This window comes from Cajanus cajan, chromosome 6 (assembly GCF_000230855.2).
Source record: "Cajanus cajan strain Asha chromosome 6, NIPB_CcT2T_4, whole genome shotgun sequence".
Lineage (NCBI taxonomy): Eukaryota > Viridiplantae > Streptophyta > Magnoliopsida > Fabales > Fabaceae > Cajanus > Cajanus cajan.
In genome coordinates, this window is record NC_138522.1 from 49,668,177 (window position 1) to 49,691,357 (window position 23,181).

The 23,181-nt window shown below is 36.4% G+C and overlaps 2 protein-coding genes across 2 annotated transcripts; both read right to left on the bottom strand.

The window, feature by feature from the left end:
- Positions 1–7,594: 7,594 nt before the first annotated feature.
- On the bottom strand, positions 7,595–10,260 carry LOC109816094 (uncharacterized). The gene is made up of 4 exons (XM_020380963.3): positions 9,594–10,260; positions 9,007–9,102; positions 8,826–8,893; positions 7,595–7,800 (listed from the first exon to the last, which is right to left on the bottom strand). Exons 1-4 carry the CDS (start codon positions 10,215–10,217, stop codon positions 7,680–7,682), a joined length of 909 nt encoding a protein of 302 aa, XP_020236552.1. The 5' UTR covers positions 10,218–10,260; the 3' UTR covers positions 7,595–7,679.
- Positions 10,261–15,120: 4,860 nt separating this feature from the next.
- On the bottom strand, positions 15,121–19,772 carry LOC109816123 (uncharacterized). Its single transcript, XM_020381002.3, has 4 exons — positions 19,002–19,772; positions 15,802–15,897; positions 15,604–15,671; positions 15,121–15,383 (listed from the first exon to the last, which is right to left on the bottom strand). The coding sequence occupies exons 1-4, from the start codon at positions 19,626–19,628 to the stop codon at positions 15,266–15,268; spliced, it is 909 nt and encodes a 302-aa protein (XP_020236591.1). The 5' UTR covers positions 19,629–19,772; the 3' UTR covers positions 15,121–15,265.
- Between the last annotated feature and the right edge of the window lie 3,409 nt (positions 19,773–23,181).

Here is a 23,181-nt window from a genome sequence, read left to right on the forward strand (position 1 = left end):
TGGAGACTCCGTTACCCCGCGGGTGGAAGCCCCTCCACCTTGACCGCTACGACGGCACTACGGACCCCGATGAGCACGTCGACGCGTACACGACTCAGGTAAACCTTTACACTAACAGTGACGCTATACTGTGCAGGGTTTTCCCGACCTCGCTTAAAGAACCCACGCTCCATTGGTACACCCAACTGCCGGCAGGGTCCATCGACAGTTTCGCCACCCTGGTGCGACGGTTAACGGCACAGTACGCCACCACCCGACCTCACCACACAACCTCGGCCGCCTTGGCCAACCTCAGACAGAACGACGACGAGCCCCTACGGGCCTTCATGGAGCGCTTCTCTAACATATCAGTCCGAATCCAGAATCTAAACCCGGAAGTCGCCCTACACGCCATGCTCATGGCACTGAAACCCGGATCGTTCGTCGATAGCCTGTGTCGCGACGCCCCCCGCGATATGGACGAACTGCGCGCCCGCGCCGCCGACTACATTCAAATGGAGGAGCACGCAGCCTTCCACGACCAGGTTCGCGATAAGGGCCCCGCCAAACCAGAACAGGGCCACAAAGACAAGGTTAAAGTCAACAACGACAGCCAATTCAAGAAGTCGGCCAGGACAAACAGAGCCGGGAGGTACGACTTCTACACCCCTCTAAACGCCCCAAGAGTCCACATTCTGGAAGAAGCCAGTAACAGCAACCTGCTAGACCTCCCACCACCCGGCCACACACCAAACAGTGCTGACAAGTCCAAGCACTGCCGGTACCACAGGAACTATGGCCACACCACGGACGAGTGCCGCACGCTCCGAGACCGCATCGAAGAACTTATCCAGGCGGGCCACCTTGGCCACTACGTCCAGCGACAGCCAGGTCCCCGAGGTGGCTCTGGAGGCCGGGGACGCGGGAGAGGTCGCGGGTCAGGACCTCGCACAGACTTACCCACAGGGTCCCAGCAAAATGCTAACGGCGCAGTACAGGCCGAAATAAGTCAGGAGACAGAAGCAGCCCCCTTGCGGGGAATCATTAACACAATCACAGGCGGCTTCGCCGGAGGAGGCGCTAGCAGCTCGGCCCGGAAAAGACACCTTCGAACCATCAACTGCGCCCACTCCACCGGCTCGATCTTGCACAAGAGCTCGCCACCGATCTCTTTTTCCGATGAGGACTATGCGGGAATCAGCCCTAACCAAGATGACCCCATGGTCATCGTAGTAGAGATCGCCAACTGGGAAGTACAAAAGACACTCATCGACCAAGGGAGCTCGGCCGACATCCTGTACTGGCCAACATTCCTCAGGCTCGACGTCCCCCATTCTCTAATCCAGCCACACACCGAGCCCCTAGTCGGCTTTGCCGGCGAACGGGTCCACACCCGCAGATATGTGGACCTGCTGACAACCTTTGGAACACCTCCGGATACAAGGAGGATCGTGGTCCGATACCTCCTCGTGGAGGCCAACACCTCCTACAACATCATCATCGGGAGGCCGACCCTAAACCACCTCGGTGCGGTGGTATCCACTCCGCACCTCACCATGAAGTTCCCAGGGAATGACGGAAAGATCATCTCCGTTAGAGCAAACCAGAAGACAGCTCGGCAATGCTACGCCGAAAGCCTGAGGATTTCCTCATCCGACAAGGAAAGCAAGGGGAGTCCCTCCACCGCTCCCCATTAGATTCTGTTCCCCCACTTGTACAAACGAAACCGTGCACTCTTTTCCCGCCTCAGCTCCCAACTGAGAGGGTTTTTAACGAGGCACGCAAAATCATTTAATAACATTCTCTATTTTGCTCACCTATTACTTTCTCAACTACTACTTTCTTACCTACTGTAAAAATCGAAATTGAACCACCATCATTCACGAAAATTCGAGGTCGAGAACGAACCCCGGTATTCTCGTTGAAGGTCGAATACGAACCTTAATCCAATCATTCATGAAAATTCGAGGTCGAGTGCGAACCCCGGTATTCTCGTTGAAGGTCGAATACGAACCTTAATCCAATCATTCATGAAAATCCGAGGTCGAGTGCGAACCCCGGTATTCTCGTTGAAGGTCGAATACGAACCTTAATCCAATCATTCATGAAAATCCGAGGTCGAGTGCGAACCCCGGTATTCTCGTTGAAGGTCGAGTACGAACCTTAATCCAATCATTCACGCAGATCTGAGGTCAAGAACGAACCCCGGTATCCTCGTTGAAGGTCGAGTACGAACCTCAAGATAATTAAGTCACATAAATCCGAGGTCGAGAACGAACCCCAGTATTCTCGTTAAAGGTCGAGCACGAACCTTAATCCAATCATTCGCGAAAATCCGAGGTCGAGAACGAACCCCGATATTCTCGGTAAAGGTCGAGTACGAACCTTAATCCAATCATCCGCGCGAATCCGAGGTCAAGTACGAACCCCGGTATTCTCGTTGAAGGTCGAATACGAACCTTAATCCAATCATTCATGAAAATCCGAGGTCGAGTGCGAACCCCAGTATTCTCGTTAAAGGTCGAGCACGAACCTTAATCCAATCATTCGCGCAGATCCGAGGTCGAGAACGAACCCCGGTATCCTCGAGTACGAACCTCAAGACAATTAAGTCACATAAATCCGAGGTCGAGAACGAACCCCAGTATTCTCGTTAAAGGTCGAGCACGAACCTTAATCCAATCATTCGCGCAGATCCGAGGTCGGGAACGAACCCCGGTATCCTCGTTGAAGGTCGAGTACGAACCTCAAGCTAATTAAGTCACATAAATCCGAGGTCGAGAACGAACCCCAGTACTCTCGTTAAAGGTTCCACCATCGAACCAGTATCCTTGGTAAAGGTCGAGCACGAACCTTAACCTAACCGAATCCGAGGTCAAGAACGAACCCCGATATTCTCATCAAATACGAACCTTAATCTAATTATCCACACAAACCCGAGGTCGAAAACGAACCCCAGTATTCTCGTTGATGGTCGAGTTCGAACCTTAACCCAATTATTCGCATGAACCCCCATCAGCCAGTATATAAACCCGAAGGGGTATACGAACCCCCAACATGCAAATTCAAGGTCGAACGCAAACCTCGATATCCCCACAAGGTCGAGTTCGAACCTTAATCAAACGTCAAATCCGAGGTCGAGTACGAACCCCGACGCTTTCTTTAAAGGTCGAGTCCAAACCTTAATGGAACCAACTCGCAAATTACGAGGTCAAGTACAAACCTCGACGCTCTTGTCAAAGGTCGAGTTCGACCCTTAGTAACTCATTCGGAGGCCGAGTCCCGACCACATATCCGAGATCGAGTTCGATCCATGACGAAACATACATGACCCTAAACTTAAGGGCGGACATGGACCACTTATCCAATTTACTACACTCCGGCTTGAGGTCGGCTCAGTACCTCGACGCTAATAAATCGAGGTCATCGAACCTTCACAGAAACACTCACCCAAACAGAAGTCCGAGGTCGCGCCCGAACCTCCTTTAGCATATAAGGTCGAGTATGAGCCTCGATGTCCTCGCTTAAAGGTCGAGTCTGAACCTAACCAAATCGCCTAATTCAAATCCGAGGTCGAATACGAACCTCAACACAGAATACGAACCTTAATCCAATCATTCACTTAAGGTCGAGTCCAAACCACTAACCTGAGGACAACTCCGAACCCTGGCAAAGCACACCCCACTCTCGATACCAGGGTCGAATTCGAACCCTGGCACGACCGACTTAGGGTCGAATTCTGACCTTGACTCCAGCCTAGGGTCATTTATGAACTCTCACAACAATTACTTGGTCAAAATTCGAGATCGAATACGAATCTTAACACATTCATTTACGGCCGAGTTCGAACTCCCACGAAAAACCCTACTAAGCAAAAAACTAAGGCCGGCCTCGAACCTCGACTTCACCAGCTCAAGGTAGAAGTATCACCCGATACAAAAGCATATAACAGACACCAAACATGTGCCTCAAACAGCGCGAACAGCCAAAATTGAACGCAAAAACGAACAAAATAGAGCAACATACATATATGTATACAAACAAAGTTCACAAAATCCAGTACATCAATTCAAGCCAAAGAAAAAAGAAACAAAAATTACAAAGAAAGCCTAGGCGGAGGCATTTTCACTGGAACTGTTGTTAACATCGTCCTCTGAAACAATCCTCCCACGACGGACCACCTTCTCCACATGCATCGAAGAGAAGTCGAACCCGGGAGCAAGAAGTCGTGCCTGACGAGCAGCCTTCTGAAAGCCCCTCTTATGCTCCGCCACGACGGAGCGCTCCACCTCGGCGAGCCGTCCTTCTACGGTCGCCTTCCCCGCTGCCAGCTCTGCGAGCTCTACTCTCAGCGCAACAATCTCATCCTCTCGACCGCCAGAATGGCCTCACTACGGAGACGCTCCTCAGCCTCCGCTGCCAACTCCCCCTTTAGAGAGGCCACAGCATCCTCTAAGACCCGCACCTGGTCACGGGAAGACGTCACCTCGTCCTCCAAAGAGCGGGCCCGCGCCCGGGAGAAGGTGGCGAGTTCCTGCAGCTCCCCCACCCGAGAAGCATAAGCCTCATTGGACCGCAATGCAATCTCAAGAGATTTCTGCACCCGCAAAAGGTCGCTACGCGCAGTCCAGAGTTCAGCCTCCCGCCGCTTCGCCTCATCAAGGGCCGCGGTGAGAGTCTTGTTATCCTCCCTCAGGATCTCGTTCGCCTCCTTCCATGGCTGAAGCCGGCCCCTCACCTTAGCCAGCTCCTGCTCTTGCTTGGCCAGCTCCTGCTCCTGCTTAGCCAGCTCCTGCTCCTGCTTGGCCAAGTCTTCTCGCTGCTGGCCCCACTTGGGTTTCCAGTGACTCATTATGCCTATCACCCTCTGCAGCATGACCTGGGCAGCATCAAAACTGTTCTCGGGACCGATCCTGTCAATCAATCCCTGGTCCTCGGAGCTCAATGAACCCTGAGGAAAGAACCTCTCCGCGGCCACCCCCGCGCTCCACAATGAATCCATGTTGGCGGACGCGCTCACGTGATCCAGCCGCACCGTATCTATCCCCTTCCCAAAGCGATGGGACAGATATTGGGTTCGGACAGGCCCCTGCGATGAGCCCGCCTGCGGCGCCAAACCCGCGGCAGAGGATGGCCCTCCCTGCTCAGAACCTAGAGAGTCCACCTTAGGGACTCTCGACTCCGCCTGCAAAAACCAGTCCCGCATCACAAATAGATAAGGAGACATGCGAGAAAGCCATGAAAACAAAAAACAAAAAAACCAGACTCACCCCAGCAGCCTCGGCGGCCAGCCCGGAAGCCTGCACCTCAGGATCAGCGGCATTCCCCTGCCTGCACCTCAGGCTCAGCGGCATTCCCCGCCTGCAGCTCAGGCCCAGAGGCATTTCCTGCCTACAAAAAAAAATCACCCAGATCAAACAGCCAGACAACATAACAAAAAGGCAGAGTGAAAAGTCCGAGAAGACAATACTTTCCACCTTGGCAACTCGGACGGTCTGCCCGGAAACGCACACGAAAAATGCGAGCAAATGATAAGCTACTCACCTCGGCGTCCGGTGCAATAAGCCCGACACCCTGCACCACCTCTGCCGTAGCCACTAGCGAGGCCTCCTTGACCGGAGGGCTGTCGGTGAGATCCACAGCGTCCACAACCTGGGAGGTCGCCTCCTCGGCATCGCGAGAAGCGGAGGTCCCCTCGACCTCCTCCTCCCCCCTCTTCCTCTTCCGGTGGGTCTTCAGGGAGGCAGCATCCTCCTCTAGAGGCTCGGGAACCTCGAGCTCGGAAATATTGTAGCGGTGTTTAAGCTGACGCCACAAGTTTCTGCCCATAATGCCTGTAGAAAAGAAACAGAAACACATTAATAACGGGCAACCACACAAGTCCTAATAACCTACCAGAGCACATAATACTCACTCTCTAGGCCCCTCTCCCTGAAAGGCGAATTCGCAAGCGACAAGACGAGCTTGCAATCCAACGAACGAGGGAGCGCGGCAAGATTCTTAATGGCGGCCGTCTCCGCGGCCGTCACCTTCAGATCCCCCAAACCGTGAAACCTAGACGGCTTGGGACACCAATAGAATGGAAACCTCGGCAAACCGCCGAAGTAGAACACCTCGTCTTCCAAAGGGTCAACACCCACAAGGGCGACCCGGAAAAACTCCTGCTTGAAATTTTTATACGATTGGGAGTAGGGAGTAAACAAGCCCCCATCCCTACTCCCGCTCAGGGACAAAATGCCATAAGGCGGAACGCCCATCTTCAACTGATATAAATGAAGAAAGACGCGAAGAGACACCTCTATACCTAGAACTGTACACAGGACCTGAAAAGCCCTCAAAAAACCCCAACTATTGGGATGCAACTGGCAAGGAGCCGCGTTGATGAAATTCAAAAAATCGCACTCAAACTAGGTAAAAGGAAGACAGACACCCAAATCTCTAAAAAAGCATTGATATACATAGAAATGGGGGGGATCAGTAGACCTCCCCATATACACGCCCTCATCAGCCTGACAGGGCTCAAGCCGAATCATGTGGGAAATGGAGGAATCGCAAACCCTATGCGCTCTCCGAAACGCATTCACTTAGAGGAAAGAGCGAAAAATGCTCTGAGCCTCAGCCACCTCGCGTTTGACCCAGTCGTAACTAGGAACGCCTGGCTGTGGGCCCCTAGGTGGCGGCGGGTCTTTCTTCTCAACAGTGACCCTTCCGGCGGCCACCACCTTGCCACGCGCCTTGCCCCTGGCAGACGCAGAGGATCCGGCACCACTTCCACCGGCCATGAAAAAAGAGAAGAAGCAAATAAAAAGAAAGTACCTGGTACTCCTCCTCAGAAAACAACCCTAACAAAGAAGGGACTACCGGAAACGACGACGGCGACGGAAGCGCAAAAGAGAAAGGAGGTAAAGGGAAGCAAGAAAAGCTCTCGTACTCGAGAAGTCAGAAGAAAGACAGAAAAGAGGCGCGAGTGGAAGAAAAGGAAAAACTCTCCCCCAAAATTCAAAACCGACGCGACACGTGTCAGCTGAAAAGCACAACTGACAACACATTTATTGCGAAATCATCATTACACAACCGTCACTGCCCTTATTGCGTCACTCAAACGTCTCCAGAACACTAACAGTCGCGACACGTGGCGGACCTCCAGTTAGCGTACGCGCAAAGCCATTTTCCCCTCTAGCAAACCCGGTCTTAACTCCTCGACCTACGGCCTTCAGAGCTCGGGGGGTTAGTGTACTAACCGTACTTCGCACCCGGGCTCCTAGCCCGGATTAGTGTTGCAAATAAGTAACCCCGGGCACGCAGTGCATGACGTCAGCCCGGCATTTGAGCGAATCATACCTGATTTCGAGGATCTCGTCCCAGACCAGATCCGTCCTTCAATTATATCATATCATATCATGATATATCTTATCTCAAGCCCAAAAGCCCAAGGCAAACCTAGATCACCTCAAGGTACGTGCATTATATATATGAGACTATTACTCATGCAAACCCTAACTTTGGCATCGAAGTCTCTTTTGCAGGTACCTCCCCCATCTTGGAGAACCAATACACCCAGCAAATGAGGCTCATCGATCTTACTGGACGGATCAGCTCTACAGCAGATTTCCGGTAAGAACAGGTTTATTTTCATATATAAAAGATAATAATGTATCCAATTAATGTATACAACAATGCTAACTGAAAAATACTCGACATCAAGAAGACTCCTCCTGTAAGAAACTTAGGAGAATTTTGTTGAATTCTTCTGGCTTTTCCATTTGAGGCACATGGGATGTATCCTTTATCAATTCCAGTCTTGCCTTCTCACTAATTACCCTGCAAAACATTCATAATTAGAATGCAACAATTCCTCCTAATCTTGAGAGCACGACTTTATACCAATATCTCCGGAAAGAGAAAGAAGACCCGCGATTCTGACCATTTCACAATCTATGATGATGTTATCATTTTAATGGGTTAAATTTTACTAAATTAGACAATTTATGTCACATAAATATGTAACGTAGCATTATTTATTTATTTATCTTTTTAAAAGTTCAATTATTTAATATTTTATTAACATATTTAATAAATCACTAAACATTAAATAATTTAAAATTTTGCATTAAATCAATTAATGTTCATATTAAATAATTTAATTAATCAAAATAATAAATAATTAATGCTACATCAAATGTTTTTGTGACGTGGACCAATAGGAATTATGGAACTATGCATAAATGTTAAGTTCCATTATTGTTATTGTCTTTACAATTTTTTTATTGATAAAAAAAGGTAGATTAAACATTTTTTTATCTTCATAAATATGTAAAAAAAAAATCATTTTTAGTATCCCATTTTTAAAAAACCGACTATTGGTCTTTTTTCTTAAATGTGTTAAGTTTTATCGATTTAAAGTCCCAAAAAAAAATGGTGATGCTATCAGAGCATCAAAAATTAGTATCAAAGATAAAAATTTGACCCAATTTTTTTTTTATAAAAAAAACTACAATTGATGTTTTTTAAAAAATAACAAAAATTGAACTTTATATATATATATATATATATATGAATGAAAAAGAAGTCTACCTCGTAAAAAGTTTATATAGTGTAAAATTACATGGTGATAGTAAATAATAAAACTAAAATTGTCCATTTTTAAGATGTGCTGACCAAAATTTAACGATTAAAATCATGAGAATCAAAATTACTTCTACGTTAAACTAAGGAGGAGAGTAAAAGTGTAATTATATCAAAATTATAAAATTTAATATATGTTATTTGGATTTGGCACATAAAAGGAAAAAAAAAATTAAGGGAAAAACACAGGCATGTACACTACTAGAATTTTAGAAACATACTCTTTAAGTTCATGGGCCAATTGCACAGGAAATATCTTGTCTTGTTCCCCCCAGAGTATGAGAACCTCCTGAGTATGATAAATAAAAATCAGACACCGTAACAATCAAATATCATATTTTATTTATTTGCTAATACTTAGTAAGTGTGAGGTTTATGCATGTGAGTATACACTGTGCTTACCTGTTGAAGAGGTGAAACGTTTGAAGTATCGTCCCTTCCAATGGTTAACCCTTCTAAAAGCTCCAATTTTTCCTTCCTATTTTCTGCGTATAATTTCTATATAAGAATATAAAAGAAAATAACGTATTAAGAGAAAATATAGAATTCCTCATTTTAATGCTATTTTTTAATTTTCAAAATATTTTAAAACAGGACATGGTATGATGTGAAAAATGAGTTTAAAGAAAAAGGACTTAATTACATTTTTTTTTCTACTACTCATCTTTTAAATTTAAACCAATTTACTTATTTAATTTTTAAAATTACACATTTTACTAATAAACTTTTAAAATTCTTTACATTTTTTCATGTCTTTAGTTAACTTTCATTAATTAATTATTTACATAATAAATTGATTGTCGATATAAATTATTGATATGACACAAATATGACAAAGTGATATGTCATTTTAATGGGTCAGCATTTGATACTAAAGATTAACTACCAATGTTTAACAATCTAACTAATGATAAAATATATAAAAGATGAGTGAAAAAAAAAGTGTAAATAATTCTATAAAAAGAAAATAAAAGAGAGCGAGAAGTTACATGTAGGAAGTCCCTGAGTAAAAAATGGGGCAGCATAGGAGGAGGCTTGTGAATGCAGAGCGACATCAATTTTCGCATATTTTGCGGCGTAGTAGGAGCCATGAGGTCCTCGATTTTGTCCAATTGGGCCTTGTGCAGCAGGGCCACGTTGTTGGCCTTTGTCATGTTAACACCGGAGCTAGCAATGACCACTTTCTGCACCTTCTCTTTCCCTAACATTTGGGCCAAATTGTAAGCCACCATACCCCCATAGCTGGTGCCCGCCACGTGGAACCTCTCCACCTCCAATTTGTCCATAAGTTTCCCCACACATGCCGCTTGAAACACTTGGCTCCTCTCGCTGGACTTGGTGGTGGAGCCTCCGAAGAATATTAGGTCCGGAACGTACACGTTGAAGTGAGGGGCCAGGAATTGGACCTGTTGGCGCCACTGCCATGTGGCCTCAGGCCCAAAGCCGTGGAGGAGAAGGAGGGAGGGCTTTTGGGCCGTTTTGTCTCTGGGCCCCCAGAAGTGCATGGTGGTTTGGTCGTCCACATTGAGGGCCTGCGAGCACAGCCCTGCGCCGGTGAAGCAGCGCCGGATGAAGCGGCTGTACACGGCCACGAGGCTGAATGACAAAGGCATCTTCAATCCGATCGATTCGTACTTATGTTGTTAATCAATCAATCAATCCAACACACTCTGCATAATGCACTCCTTTTAGTACGAGCATGTCTCGCCTTCTTAGTAGGCTACCAGATTACCAGGTCATAATGATTCTAGACTGAAAATAATAAATAAAACGTTTAACTCTACTTTTGTCTTTTGCTACACTGTAATATTAAATTCCTCTTTTTATTATTTTTAATTATGTAATTTGTATCCTCAATTTTATAAAATTTACAATTTTAATTTCTTTTAATGTCCATCTATCGTAGAACTTTTTATTCAAATAATATATTTTTAAAAAATATTTACCCAAATAGTAACTGTGCAAATTTATTTACCTAACTAGCACTATTTATTATTTACGTATTTTTTTATAAAAAAATTCGTTGTAGGTCCAAGTTATCTGGAAATTTTGCATCTGGAACGGCCCGTTCTGCAACCAGAACGGCCCGTTCTGCATGCAGTCTTGTAGTGTTATTTTTGCATCTAGAACGGTCCATTCTTAAACCAAAACAGGTCGTTCTAGAGTCGAATTTTTCACATAACCTAAATTTTGGAATGACCCGTTCTAAGCTAGGGATTTTAGCCCTTTTGTAGTTTGGAACAGGCCGTTCAGCTTTTAGAACAATCCCTTCTGGCCAATTTATGCATTATGCTTTTTTTTTCTCAATGTAATATGAATTTTAATGTTTAGCTTATAAACTATTATAATTATACATTATTTGGACATGTTTTCGTAGTGTGATGTACAAGTTATCCATAGTTTTCATTATCAGTCACAGTTTGACTTGTATAAGTTTTGAATCTATTAAGACAAGGTCTCATTATTATCATCTCGTATTTTTAAGTTTAAGATACTATAGTTTCATACTTTAAAGGTGTTTCCTTTAAATCTAGCTTCAAACTTAGCATTGCAGCGAACACAAATTACCCTTTCAACACAAACACAACGTAGTCTCAAAGAGTAACATTAAGTAATTAAATTTATTGAATATTAACATTATAAATATAACTAAATAAAGTTATTAAAACTCATTACAACAATAAAATCAATGGTGACGGGAACTAAATCCATGACCAATATTTGGACATGTCTTCCTAATGTGACCAAAAGTGTGACAATAGGAACAATTTTTTACACGACTATGTTGTTCTCTAATATCTATCTTTGTTCTAATCCTTCGTATACCTTTGCAACTTGTTGCAAGGTATATATGGGATACATGTAGGTTTCATAGTTGTGATGTGCATGTAAGCATGAAGCGAATAAGGGATATGAACTTTCTAGAACTTGTCACAATCACACCACATTTCATCTAGCCTGCCTCTTTGAATGAAAAACTTGTTGCAACGAGTGTATGTGGCCATTACCATGGAACAAATTGGTAGATTTCGTGTTTTCTTCAATACAGAATTAATATACTCAGCTAAGTTTGTTGTCATGTGTCCCCAACGTCGTCCATTGTCCCATGCTAGTGTCCTTTTTTCCCTAGAAATGTTGTCTAGTCATTGGGCTGCTTCAGATTAATATCTCTTATTATGTTGTAATAGTAAAAGAATCTAGGTTCAATCATCTCATAGGCTGAAAAAAAAATAATGAAAACTAATTATTAAATGTTTAAAACATAAGTAATGATAAAATTACTCATGTTGACGACATCCTTCTTTAGTGCTGCATTTTTGAATCGTCGCATGAAGTTTTGTGCAGTGTGTCGAATACAATAGACATGAACAAAATTATTTTCTATCCAACCACTTCCATTTCTTGAGTATGCACTTCGAATAGCCTCATGACGATCAGAAATTAGGCACAACTCGTCTTGCGGTGTTTACATACCGCCTTAAGTTCTTAAGAAAAAAAATCATGCATCGCTAGTTTCACCTTCAACAACAGCAAATGCAATAGGAATTATGTTGTTGCGACCATCTTGCGCAACTGTGACCAATAACGTACCTTTGTATTTGCCGTATAAAAAGGTTCCATCAACTTGAACAATTGGTTTGCAGAAGGCAAAACATCAATGCATGGTTTAAAGGTCCAAAATAACATTTTGAATATAACATTCCCCTCTTTCCCATAATGGGTCATTTCAAAATCAGAACGGCTCATTCTAAACTTCTAAAATGGCCTAAAAACCTAGTTTAGAACGGTCCGTTCTGGTTGCAGAACGAGCCGTTCCAAACGCGCGAAAAAAATTAAAAGAAAAGTGAACAGTAAATAGTGCTAGTTGGAGAAATAAATTTACAAAGTTGCTATTTGAGTAATTTTTTTTTAAAATATATTATTTGAGTAAAAAATTCTCTATTGTAACATTAGTCAAAACTTAATATTGAATAAATGATAAAATAATTAATTTTTAGATTAATTTATATTTTTAGTTTTTATTTTTATCACATTTTTTCAATTTTATGAGATAAAAAATGGAATTATTAGTGAAATTTATTTTGTATCTTATTATCTTTAGTTCTAATTATAAATAACAAATTAGTTTTTTTTCTTAATTATGAGTAATTATTATTAGTTTTTAAAGTTAATCCCTCGCACAGTTGAACATATACAATGGGATTCCATTAGATAATATCTAGAGTAAGGTTCTCACTCCTCTTCCCTTAATTAATGCTAAACTTTTGGTTTGGATTTTTAAGATCTTTTCTTACTTTTGTTCTCCATCTTTCCCAGATCACGATATGCACTTGTTAATGAGTAAAGTAAGACAACCATAGTCTTATTAGCGCATTTATAGAAACGCAATCATATCTCGTATGTAGCTCATCAGTAAAAGCTCAATTTAGTTATTTTACACTATTTTAAAAAATAAATAACTCAATTATCAATTATAACTTCATCCTTATAATGCGCAACTATCTTTTGTATTTTTAATATTAAATGAATAATATATTTTCTATCATGTTATAACTCTATCAAAATAAAATATATATTTTTATTTTTAAAATTTAAATATTATTCATCTCAACCTTTTATATTAATTTAATCTCTTGTCTCCTTGAATATATAATTTTTTATATTCCTTTAAGATTTAAATATACCTTTAATCTTTACAAAATTAACAAGTTTTAATTTTAATTTCTGTAAATTATAATTTTTTTAAAAAAATATATTTATAACTAGATATTTTTGTTAATTGATTATTTATGCATATTTAAATAAAATTTATAATTGTCTTATTAGTTAATTCAATCAATTAATTCATTATTTAATTAATTAATTTCTCTAAAAAAATCAATTAATTAATATTCATTCCTTTCTATCTAAACTAGCATTTTAGCACTTGTAAACTCTAAAGTATAATATATATATATATATATATATATATATATATATATATATATATATATTAAGGTGTTATAATTAAAATTTATAATAAATAAATAATTTTAAACATATAAAGTTTTTTTAAATTTATGATAAATAATTTATATTGTGATATAAAATGTTTTAAAATATTGATACTATTTTTTAAAAAAATAAAATAAATGAAAATATGACTTAAATATATTAAAATAAATATGAAAATCATATATTTAAAGAGATAAAAGATTAAAAACTATCGATAAAAATATTAACAAAAATGCAAAGGGAAGTTAATTATTTAAATTTTAAAAATAAAATATACATTTCATTTTAGTCACTCGTTTGATATTAAAGAATACAAGAGATACATGCACATTACAAAAGTGAAGTTCACTCTTTTCATCCTATTATTCAGAAATAAATATAACATAAAATAGCATTTTAATCACATAATAAGGTATTTGCTTATTTTACATAATTATAATTTATAATAAATAAATATTTTTGAACATATAAATTATATTATAGATTTTCAATAAACATTTAATATTGTAATATAATTCTTTTTAATATTAACGATTTTAAAAATTGAAATTTAATTTAAAACTAATAAAATAACAAATATAAGATAAATAAAAAAATGAAAGGTTGAGAAAATTTTTAAAAACGTTATCTTTGAAGAAATATTTAAAAATATTTGTTCAAAATTTTTATGTTCTGTGATTAAAAAAAATAAAATTGTTTGATTAAATATAGGAATGTTACAATATATAGAGTAAGGGTGTGTTTGGATGAAGAATTTTACAAATTTAAAGAATTTTAAATTCTTGGTATTTGAATTACTTTGATTTCAATTTCTATCATTCTTAAAATATTTTGTTTGGATGAGTCAATTCAAATTTCTTAAATTTTAAATTGTTAGGTTGAATATGATAATTTGATTCCATCATAGTAAAACTAATTTTAAAAATATATTTATATGTTGAGATTTTTAAATTAAATTTTATAAAAATAAATATTAATTCATTTTTAAATATTTAATAATTTTAAAAATTAATATTAGATAATATTTAATAATTTTAAAAATTAATATAAGATAATATTTAATAATTTTAAAAATATTTTTGAATATCCAATAATTAAAAGAATAAAGAGATAAGATAAAATATATAGGTGAAATAAGAAAAATAAATATGAGGAATTTCAAATTCTCCCATTTTTGGGAGAATTTGAAATTTTACTATTTTAAGGAATTTCACAAATGCTTGGATTTCAAATTCTTTGTAAATTCCTCATCCAAACAAAGCATTTTACCTCAAGGAATTTGAAATTCTTCAAATAAATGAATTACCCTATCAAAATTCCTCATCCAAACACACCATAAAAATTCCTCATCCAAACACACCATAATGGTATATATGCAGATGTTGGTTTTCATTTTCTCTTGTAGTAGGTACCTTCCTACTGACACAAGTGGAACTGGCATCTCCATTCATGATGCTAGTTGAGACTTGAGAAGGAGGAAGCTAAACGCAATCACGAGTAACATACCTTAACACCCACACCTTGAGTAGATAATAATCATATATATTATTAAATGGAATGAAAAAGAATGACATTTGTTTCACAAAAAAATAATGTAGACATAATATATCTCTAATGTAAATTAACAACAATGCTCATTAAAAAAAAAAAAAAAAAAAAAAAAAACTTAAGAGCACTCCTGTAAGAAATTTAAGAGAATATTGTTGAATTCTTCTGGCTTTTCCATTTGAGGCACATGAGATGCCTCCTTTATCAATTCCAGTCTTGCTTTCTGACTAATTACCCTGCAATACATTATTATTTAGAATTTAGAATACAATCATTCAAGTTAGTCTTATGGCCAAGATTTTATAACAATATCTATAATTGAAGGAGATTTGAATGAAAAAAGGAGAGTATAAAAACATTTAAAAGATGTTATTTGAATTTGGTAAAATACAAGAAAAAAAAACACATATTTTTATGGAAAAACAAAGGCACGTAGTCGTACAGTTAGAAACATACTTTTTTAGTTCATGAGCCATTTGCACAGGAAATATCCTGTCTTCTTCCCCCCAGACTATAAGAACCTCCTGAGTATGGTTAATATAAATTAGCCATGACAAAAATCCAATATCATATTTTATTTATACTAAAATGTGTATATTAGGTCATACACGTAATTACGAGCTTTATGCATATAGCCATATACACTATGCTTACCTGTTGAAGAGGTGAAATGTTTGAAGTATTATCCCTTCCGATGGTTAACCCTTTTAGAAGCTCCATTTTTTCCTTCCTATTTTCTGCGTATAATTTCTACAATTCATAAAAATAATGTATCAAGGAAAAATATAGAATTCTTAATTTTTAATTTCCAAAATAACTTTTATGCACCCACAGGTGCACACAAGATAGTCCCATGTCGGTGTCGGCAGTTCCATAAAATAAAGTTGAGGAGATAATTGAAACCAAACATTCATACTTTTGTGAGTTCATATATATTATTACATGTGGTATGATATAAAAAGGTATTACAAACACTCTTCACTAACACAAATAATAGTAACAGTTTTTAATATACTGTATTGGTTGTTAAAATTTATTAAACATCGCAAAAAAATTGTGGATCTTACTTTTTATTTAATGAGTATTACTCATTATTTTATAATTTTATAATAAGTTTAATAAATAATAAATAATATATGAGTGATTATCTTACTGATTCTTCAATCCAATAAAAAAAATGATAGAAATACATTGCTTTAAAAATTAATAGTGATTAAAATATTACGAGTTATACTTTTTATTTAATGGGCCTTATTTATGATTTTGTAATTTTAAAAAATTAACTCATAATAAAAAAGAAATTAGTGAGTAATCTAAGATCACCACTTATCCATTGTCTTAATTGATTTTAATATGACATGTATCATATATTTTCAATTTATGGAAAAAGAATAATAATACTTGGTTATGTATTATATTAAAATTAGTAAATATTATGATAGTCTTAGGGGGTGTATTGGTTTAGGATTTCGTAGGATTTTAAAAGACTTTTTTTGAGTAAAAAAGTCCATTGGTATTCAATCAGGATTTTATGTCACTTAAAAACAATCCAGTGGTATTCAATATGAATTTTCAAGATTTTTTAAAGAGTCCATTAAAATCCACTGGTATTCATTTGAGATTTTTTACAACTTAAAAACAATCCATTGGTATTCAAAAATATAAGGATTTTAAAGGATTGTTGTGTGAGAGGGATTTTGAAGGACTTTCTAGTGTTATCTATAAATACCAGATTCATAAAACAATCCCATCCAAACCCAACGGATTTTGAAGGATTGTTTGAAGTGATTTTTCAAGTGTTACAATAATTTTCAAGTGGGTTTTTCATCTTTTTTTTTCCTATGCTCCTGTCTTCTCCATTTTTTCTCTACTAGTAATACTATACTATTATTCATTGCTCATATATAATATTGTAGTACTGTTCTCATCCCATTCTCCTATTTTGTGAAACTCTGATATGTAAATGATAGTGTCATTGACTTGCTCTATTTTTCTGTTCGTTCTCTTTAATTGACTTGCTTTATTTTATTCTATGTAGTTGAATTTGTTCCTTTATATAACAAAAAAAATGCTTGAAATTTCAACTTTTAAGTGGTAATTTTTTTTATAACATACGTCAAGAAGAAAAAAAAGGTGAAAGATGAAATAGATATCATAATCTCTCCCTATATGAATTTGTTAGGGTTTCTGTGAGTAGAATGAGATGAAAATGGATCTTAGTTGGGGGAAGAACCCTCTCAGCATAAAAACTGCGAACTCTCTCATTCCCTTGAATTTGTTACTCTTATCCCTCCTTTTATGACTCAACAATTATTTTATTTTTTTTACTATGAATTTTTCTTTTTATTTTTATATTGTGAATTTAAGATTTTTTTTATATTTTTAAAAAAGAAAATTAACATAAGACATTGCAGTATCTAATTTTTTAGGATTTAGGATTTATACCTTCATTAGCTTATTTTTTTAAAAATAAAATATTGTTAAAATATTTGTTAGAATAATTTACATTTATAAATATCGTTAAAAAATTATCATATAATATATAACTAAAATAAATATATATATATATATATATATATATATATATATATATATATTCTCTATATCTAAATACTCCTATTTATATAAAAAGATTATATATCTAAATATTTTCTCAGTATCGAATATACTAATTTTTTTAATATAAAAAATTATCTTTTGTTTCGATATTTTCGTTTTTACATTTTTTTTATAATGATTGAGATATTTGATCCATTTGGATAGCCAAGATATATTCGATCTTGTATAATTGGTGTGCTTCTAAAAATAATAATATAATTTTATTGATTTTGTCTCTTATCCATAATTATTTATATAACTGATTTTCAACATATATTATTTTAGTAATTCAAATGGGAGATTCACATGAAAATAATAAAGAAAAAGGAAAAGAGAAAGAAAACTATGAAGCTTAGATCAAGGAGGATTCCGATGAATTGTTACAATTGATAGTGGATGCTATAAAAAGATGATAGAATATTATTTAGAATTATTATTATTATTTATCTAAACATTATTGTTTTTTTTTTAATTATTTTATCTTTGACTCTTTTTAAATTTGAATGTATGAATTTTTTTTTAAATCTTATCAAATGTCAAAACTCCACAAAATCCCACAGAATCCATTAAAATCCTGATTTAAAAGTCTTGTAGAATCCATTAAAATCCTGATTTTAAATCTTGTAGAATTCTGCAAAATCTTAAAAGTCATGAAAATCCTGCAAAGTCTTTTAAAATCCGCAAAAAAAAATTTCACTAAAAAAGTCTTTTAAAATCCTAATCCAATACACCCCCTTAGACTATCATATAGTTTCCCTTAACAAAGAGTATGATAATAAGAGTGTCATTAATTCCATTTAAAGTTAAGTAATGAAATATTTCATATACCTTTATATATTTTGTACAGAAAAAAAAAAGTCTAATTAAAAGAAATTGTCATACTGAAAATCAAATGAAAAATAAAATAAAAGAATTCCTATAAAAAATGGGAATCAAAATGATTATTGAAGAGAATATCTCCTTAATATAATAATGATATAAATAAATTAATTCATATATTCATTTTCTCTTCCTTCTATTTTTGCTAGATTTTTTCTTCTGATATCTTTCTGTATTTCTTATCGTATTACTTATCACATCCTTTACTCTCTTTTGTTAACCTATCCAGCCCAAAATTGGGATGGGGGTTTACCCTTTTTCTCAGGCTTTCTTGTTCCTACCAATATTACTAGAGAAGAATTGAAAAAATTCATTCCTTTATAATGGGTAACTAAGAAAATTTCCACAAACATATGAGAAAGAAAGAGAAAACTCACATCCAAGAAGTCGGAAAGGAAAAAATGTGGCAAAATTTTGGGAGGGTTGTGGATGGACAAGGACATCAATTTTCGCAAATGTTGGGGCGTGGGAGGCAACATGAGTTCCTGGATGTTGTCCAATTGGGCCCTCTGCAGCAACGCCACGTTGTGGGTCTTAGTCATGTTAACGCCGGAGCTAGCAATAACCACTTTCTGCACCCTCTCTTTCCCCAACATTTGGGCCAAATTGTAAGCCACCATGCCCCCATAGCTCGTGCCCACCACGTGGAACCTCTCCACCTCCAATTTCTCTAGAAGCTTCCCCACACACGCTGCTTGGAACACCTCGCTTCTCTCGCTCGACCTCGTGCTGGACCCTCCGAAGAATACCAGGTCCGGAACGTACACGTTGAAGTGAGGGGCCAGCAACTGGACCTGCCGCCGCCACTGCCATATGGCCTCAGGCCCAAACCCGTGGACCAGAACCACCGAACCCTTCTGGGCCGATTTATCTCTCGGGGCCCAAAAGTGGAGCGTGGTTTGGCTGTCCACGTCGAGCGTCCGCGACGACAGTCCTGCCCCCGCGAAGCAGCGTCGGAGGTAGGCTCTGTACAGGGACACGATGCTCAGAAATGACGGACCCATTTTCACTGGAACTGATCCCTTCTCTTCTGGAAGATCACAATTTATATTGATTAGGTTGCGTCAGTGGAAGCTTCAAGATATTTAGGCCAAACTCATAAAGATTGTTGCGTTCAAAACTATTGTGTGTTTAAAGACGGTTGCGCTCGTATTATATTTGAAATTTACGTATTATTATTTAGCAATTAATAATAGCTCAATAAGGACGAATTATTGGTGGGGGCGTTGACAAAATTATTTATATTTGGAGTGTCAAAATAGATTGGGGGATTGGTGGTGTAGTTGTAGGGGGCGGGGTGACCCACCGCGGAAACTCTTTCACCAAACCACTAATTTATAATTCATTAGTAAGGTTTACTGTTTCTCCCAATAATTTGGTATCCGCATTTATTAAAACCATACCCCTCCCATTAACTCAATAAAATTGTAGGTATAAATCTACCGGATAATGGCTGCAATAAATTATTATATGTAATTCTTCATGTGATGTTTTTGCTTTTTTTATTTGTTATAAAAATTACAATTCATCATAAATAATAATTTATAATTTTTTACAAGAGATTACATAACACTTTCCATGCATCATATACCTTTTTTTTTAAATCTATAACTAATTATATCATATGAGTCTATTAGTATCACTAACTTCATTTTATTTTAAAACTCGTTTAACTAGTCATTACGTCGTACCATCTGTTTTAACATTACTACTAAAAAAAAATCTCATAATAATGATAGTCAAATGATAGAACACATAAATACAACAAAAAGAAATAACAAAAAAAATTATAGATGAAGTAGAACTAAAAAAAAAGTATAAGATATATAAAATTATAATATATATATAGCCTAAAAACCTATTTTGGATCCTTATAATAATTGTTTGTTTTAATTTAGTCTCACTTTTATTTTTTGTCTCAATTTGGTCCCTCATAAGTTAATTAGTTTCAATTTGGGACTTCCGTCCAAATTATTTAAACGGAGTTAACTATTGGCCACGTGGATGTCACGTAGATGCATACGTGGATGCCACGTGGATGCCAAATTTTGTGAAAACACCTGGAACCAGAACGTCCCGTTCCAAGACTAAGAATAGAATATTCTTTATTAATTTTATTAAAAAATATAATAATTTTGAAAAATAATTTTTTTATGGTAAAAATTTTAAAATTATTTATTTTTATAAAACACAATTGTCTTATAAATAGAGTAATAACTTTTTCTTTTTCTCTTTCTGTCTGAAGAAATATTTAAGTGTCACTTTATAATTTTTTGTAACTTATTTAAAATTAGAGAAATAAAATGATAAAAATTAATAGGATAAACATAATAAAATTATTAACTTATTTTCTTTTAGTGTCTTCTAAATTTTTACATTCATTTAAAATAAAATATTTATTATATTAGATATAACAACATAATTAAAATATAATTAATAATATATATTTTATAAAATTATTAATATTTTATATATATAAAAAAAAGAATGAAAAAATTTTTAGTGGGGGCACCACTATGATTAACTTAGATCTGTCACTACATACAGTTGTGGTGAAATGTTAGTCTTGTGTATCCTCTTCTTTTACTTCAAGTTCTATCTCTTCAAGAACAGGTTGTTGTTGTTAAGGTACATCGTTAATGACTTCAAGGAAAAATACTATGTCATTTCATCCTTTACTGTATAGTGTCAATTTGGTAATAAGTGGTTCACTCCAGTTTGAAATGAAATAAAATCTGCTATCATAGTCTTTAGTGATACATTGCATTGTCCTTAATAATAAACTATATAGCCTAGATGTTTAGCAATTGAAGTTATCAATTTCCATTAACAATATTACCAAATTCAGTGTTTGAAATGCTTTGTACCTTGGGTCTTTTTCCTTCCATAATTCACAACCGTGAACTATAATCATTTATCGTTTATGCTTAGCAGTCTAGAACCAGAACGACCCATTCTGGTTGCACTTTTAATGTGTAAATTTTGCACCTGGAACAGGCCGTTCCGGATGCAAAATTTACACACTAAAAGTGCAACCAGAACGGGCCGTTCTGGTTTCAGAACGGGCAGTTCTGGTTCCAGGTGTTTTAAAAAAAAATGGCATCCACCTATGCATCTACGTGGCATCCACGTGGCCACACAGTTAACTCCATTTAAATAATTTGGACGGAAGTCCCAAATTGAAACCAATTAATTTATTAGGGACCAAATTGAAACTAATTAATTTATTTGGGACCAAATTGAGACAAAAAATAAAAGTAGAACTAAATTGAAACAAACAATTATTATAAGAGACGAAAATAGGTTTTTAGCCTATATATATATATATATATATATATATATACGTGTGAGAATGAGAAAAGTATATGATATATTAATTTTATTACTCCAGACAAAAGTTATCGTACTTTAAACACAATATACATTATATAATAAAATATTATAAAACAAAAAAATTATTTAATATTGATGATGAGATTAACATATTTATTAAGTGAGATAAATCTAACGATTTCTTATTATTTACTAATATCAAATTTATGGTGATATAATATCTTATAATCTAATGTATATGAAACATGCATTTAACAGAAACTAGATTTTGTTGGTGCACAATATTTTATAATAAAAAAAAAGGTGGTGCAAAGATCAATCAGGAAGGGTGTCGATAACATGTAAATTTCTTGTTTTGGGCCCGTTATACTCATTTACTGAAAGTCGAGAATGATCCATAAGGAAATGGGGCTCATATAATATCTGGCCCTTATGTAACATAGAGTCTGCCTCGGTACTTAGAGGCTGATGATAAACACACCTCCACTCTCATATAAATACACACCCTTTTTAAAAAAAATATATAAAATGTTTAAATAACCCTTTAAAAAAAATGAAATTCCTAAATTTACACCTCCCTTCCCCGCACCCCGCCTTCCCCGCACCCCACACTCCACACCCCTCTTCTTCCCAAAGTCTATTTCCGCTCAATGTCATTAAGTAATATACTTTTACAGTCATTCTGAATAGAAAAAAGGACTAGCCCCACCATAACCAGCATAAGAAAGACTCTTTTACAATCATTAGCATTCTGGAAAGTACTTTTACAGTCATTAGCATTCCGGAAAGTACTTTCCGGAATAGTAAAATTATTGTTCATATAATTCCGGAAAGAACTTTTCGTAATAGTAACTTTAATATTATGGAAAGTACTTTCCGGAATTATGTAACAAAACATTTCCGGAAAATACTTTCCGGAATAAGAATTTAATATTATGGAAAGTATTTTCCGGAACATTTTTATATAATTCCGGAAAGAACTTTCCGTAACAGTAAGAAGAAGAAGAAGAGGAGTGCCAGAAAGAGAAAGAAGAGGGGTGTGCGAGGTGCGGGAAAAAAAAAAAGAAGAGGAGTGCCACAAAGAGAAAGAAGAAGGGTGCGCAATGTCAGCAGGTGGTCTTGTAAGAGAAAAACTCTTACTTGTTCTATGGAAATAAACACTAGTACAAAAATGACTTTTAAAATCGGAGTTTTAAAATCAGTCATAAAGTAGCCATTTTAAAA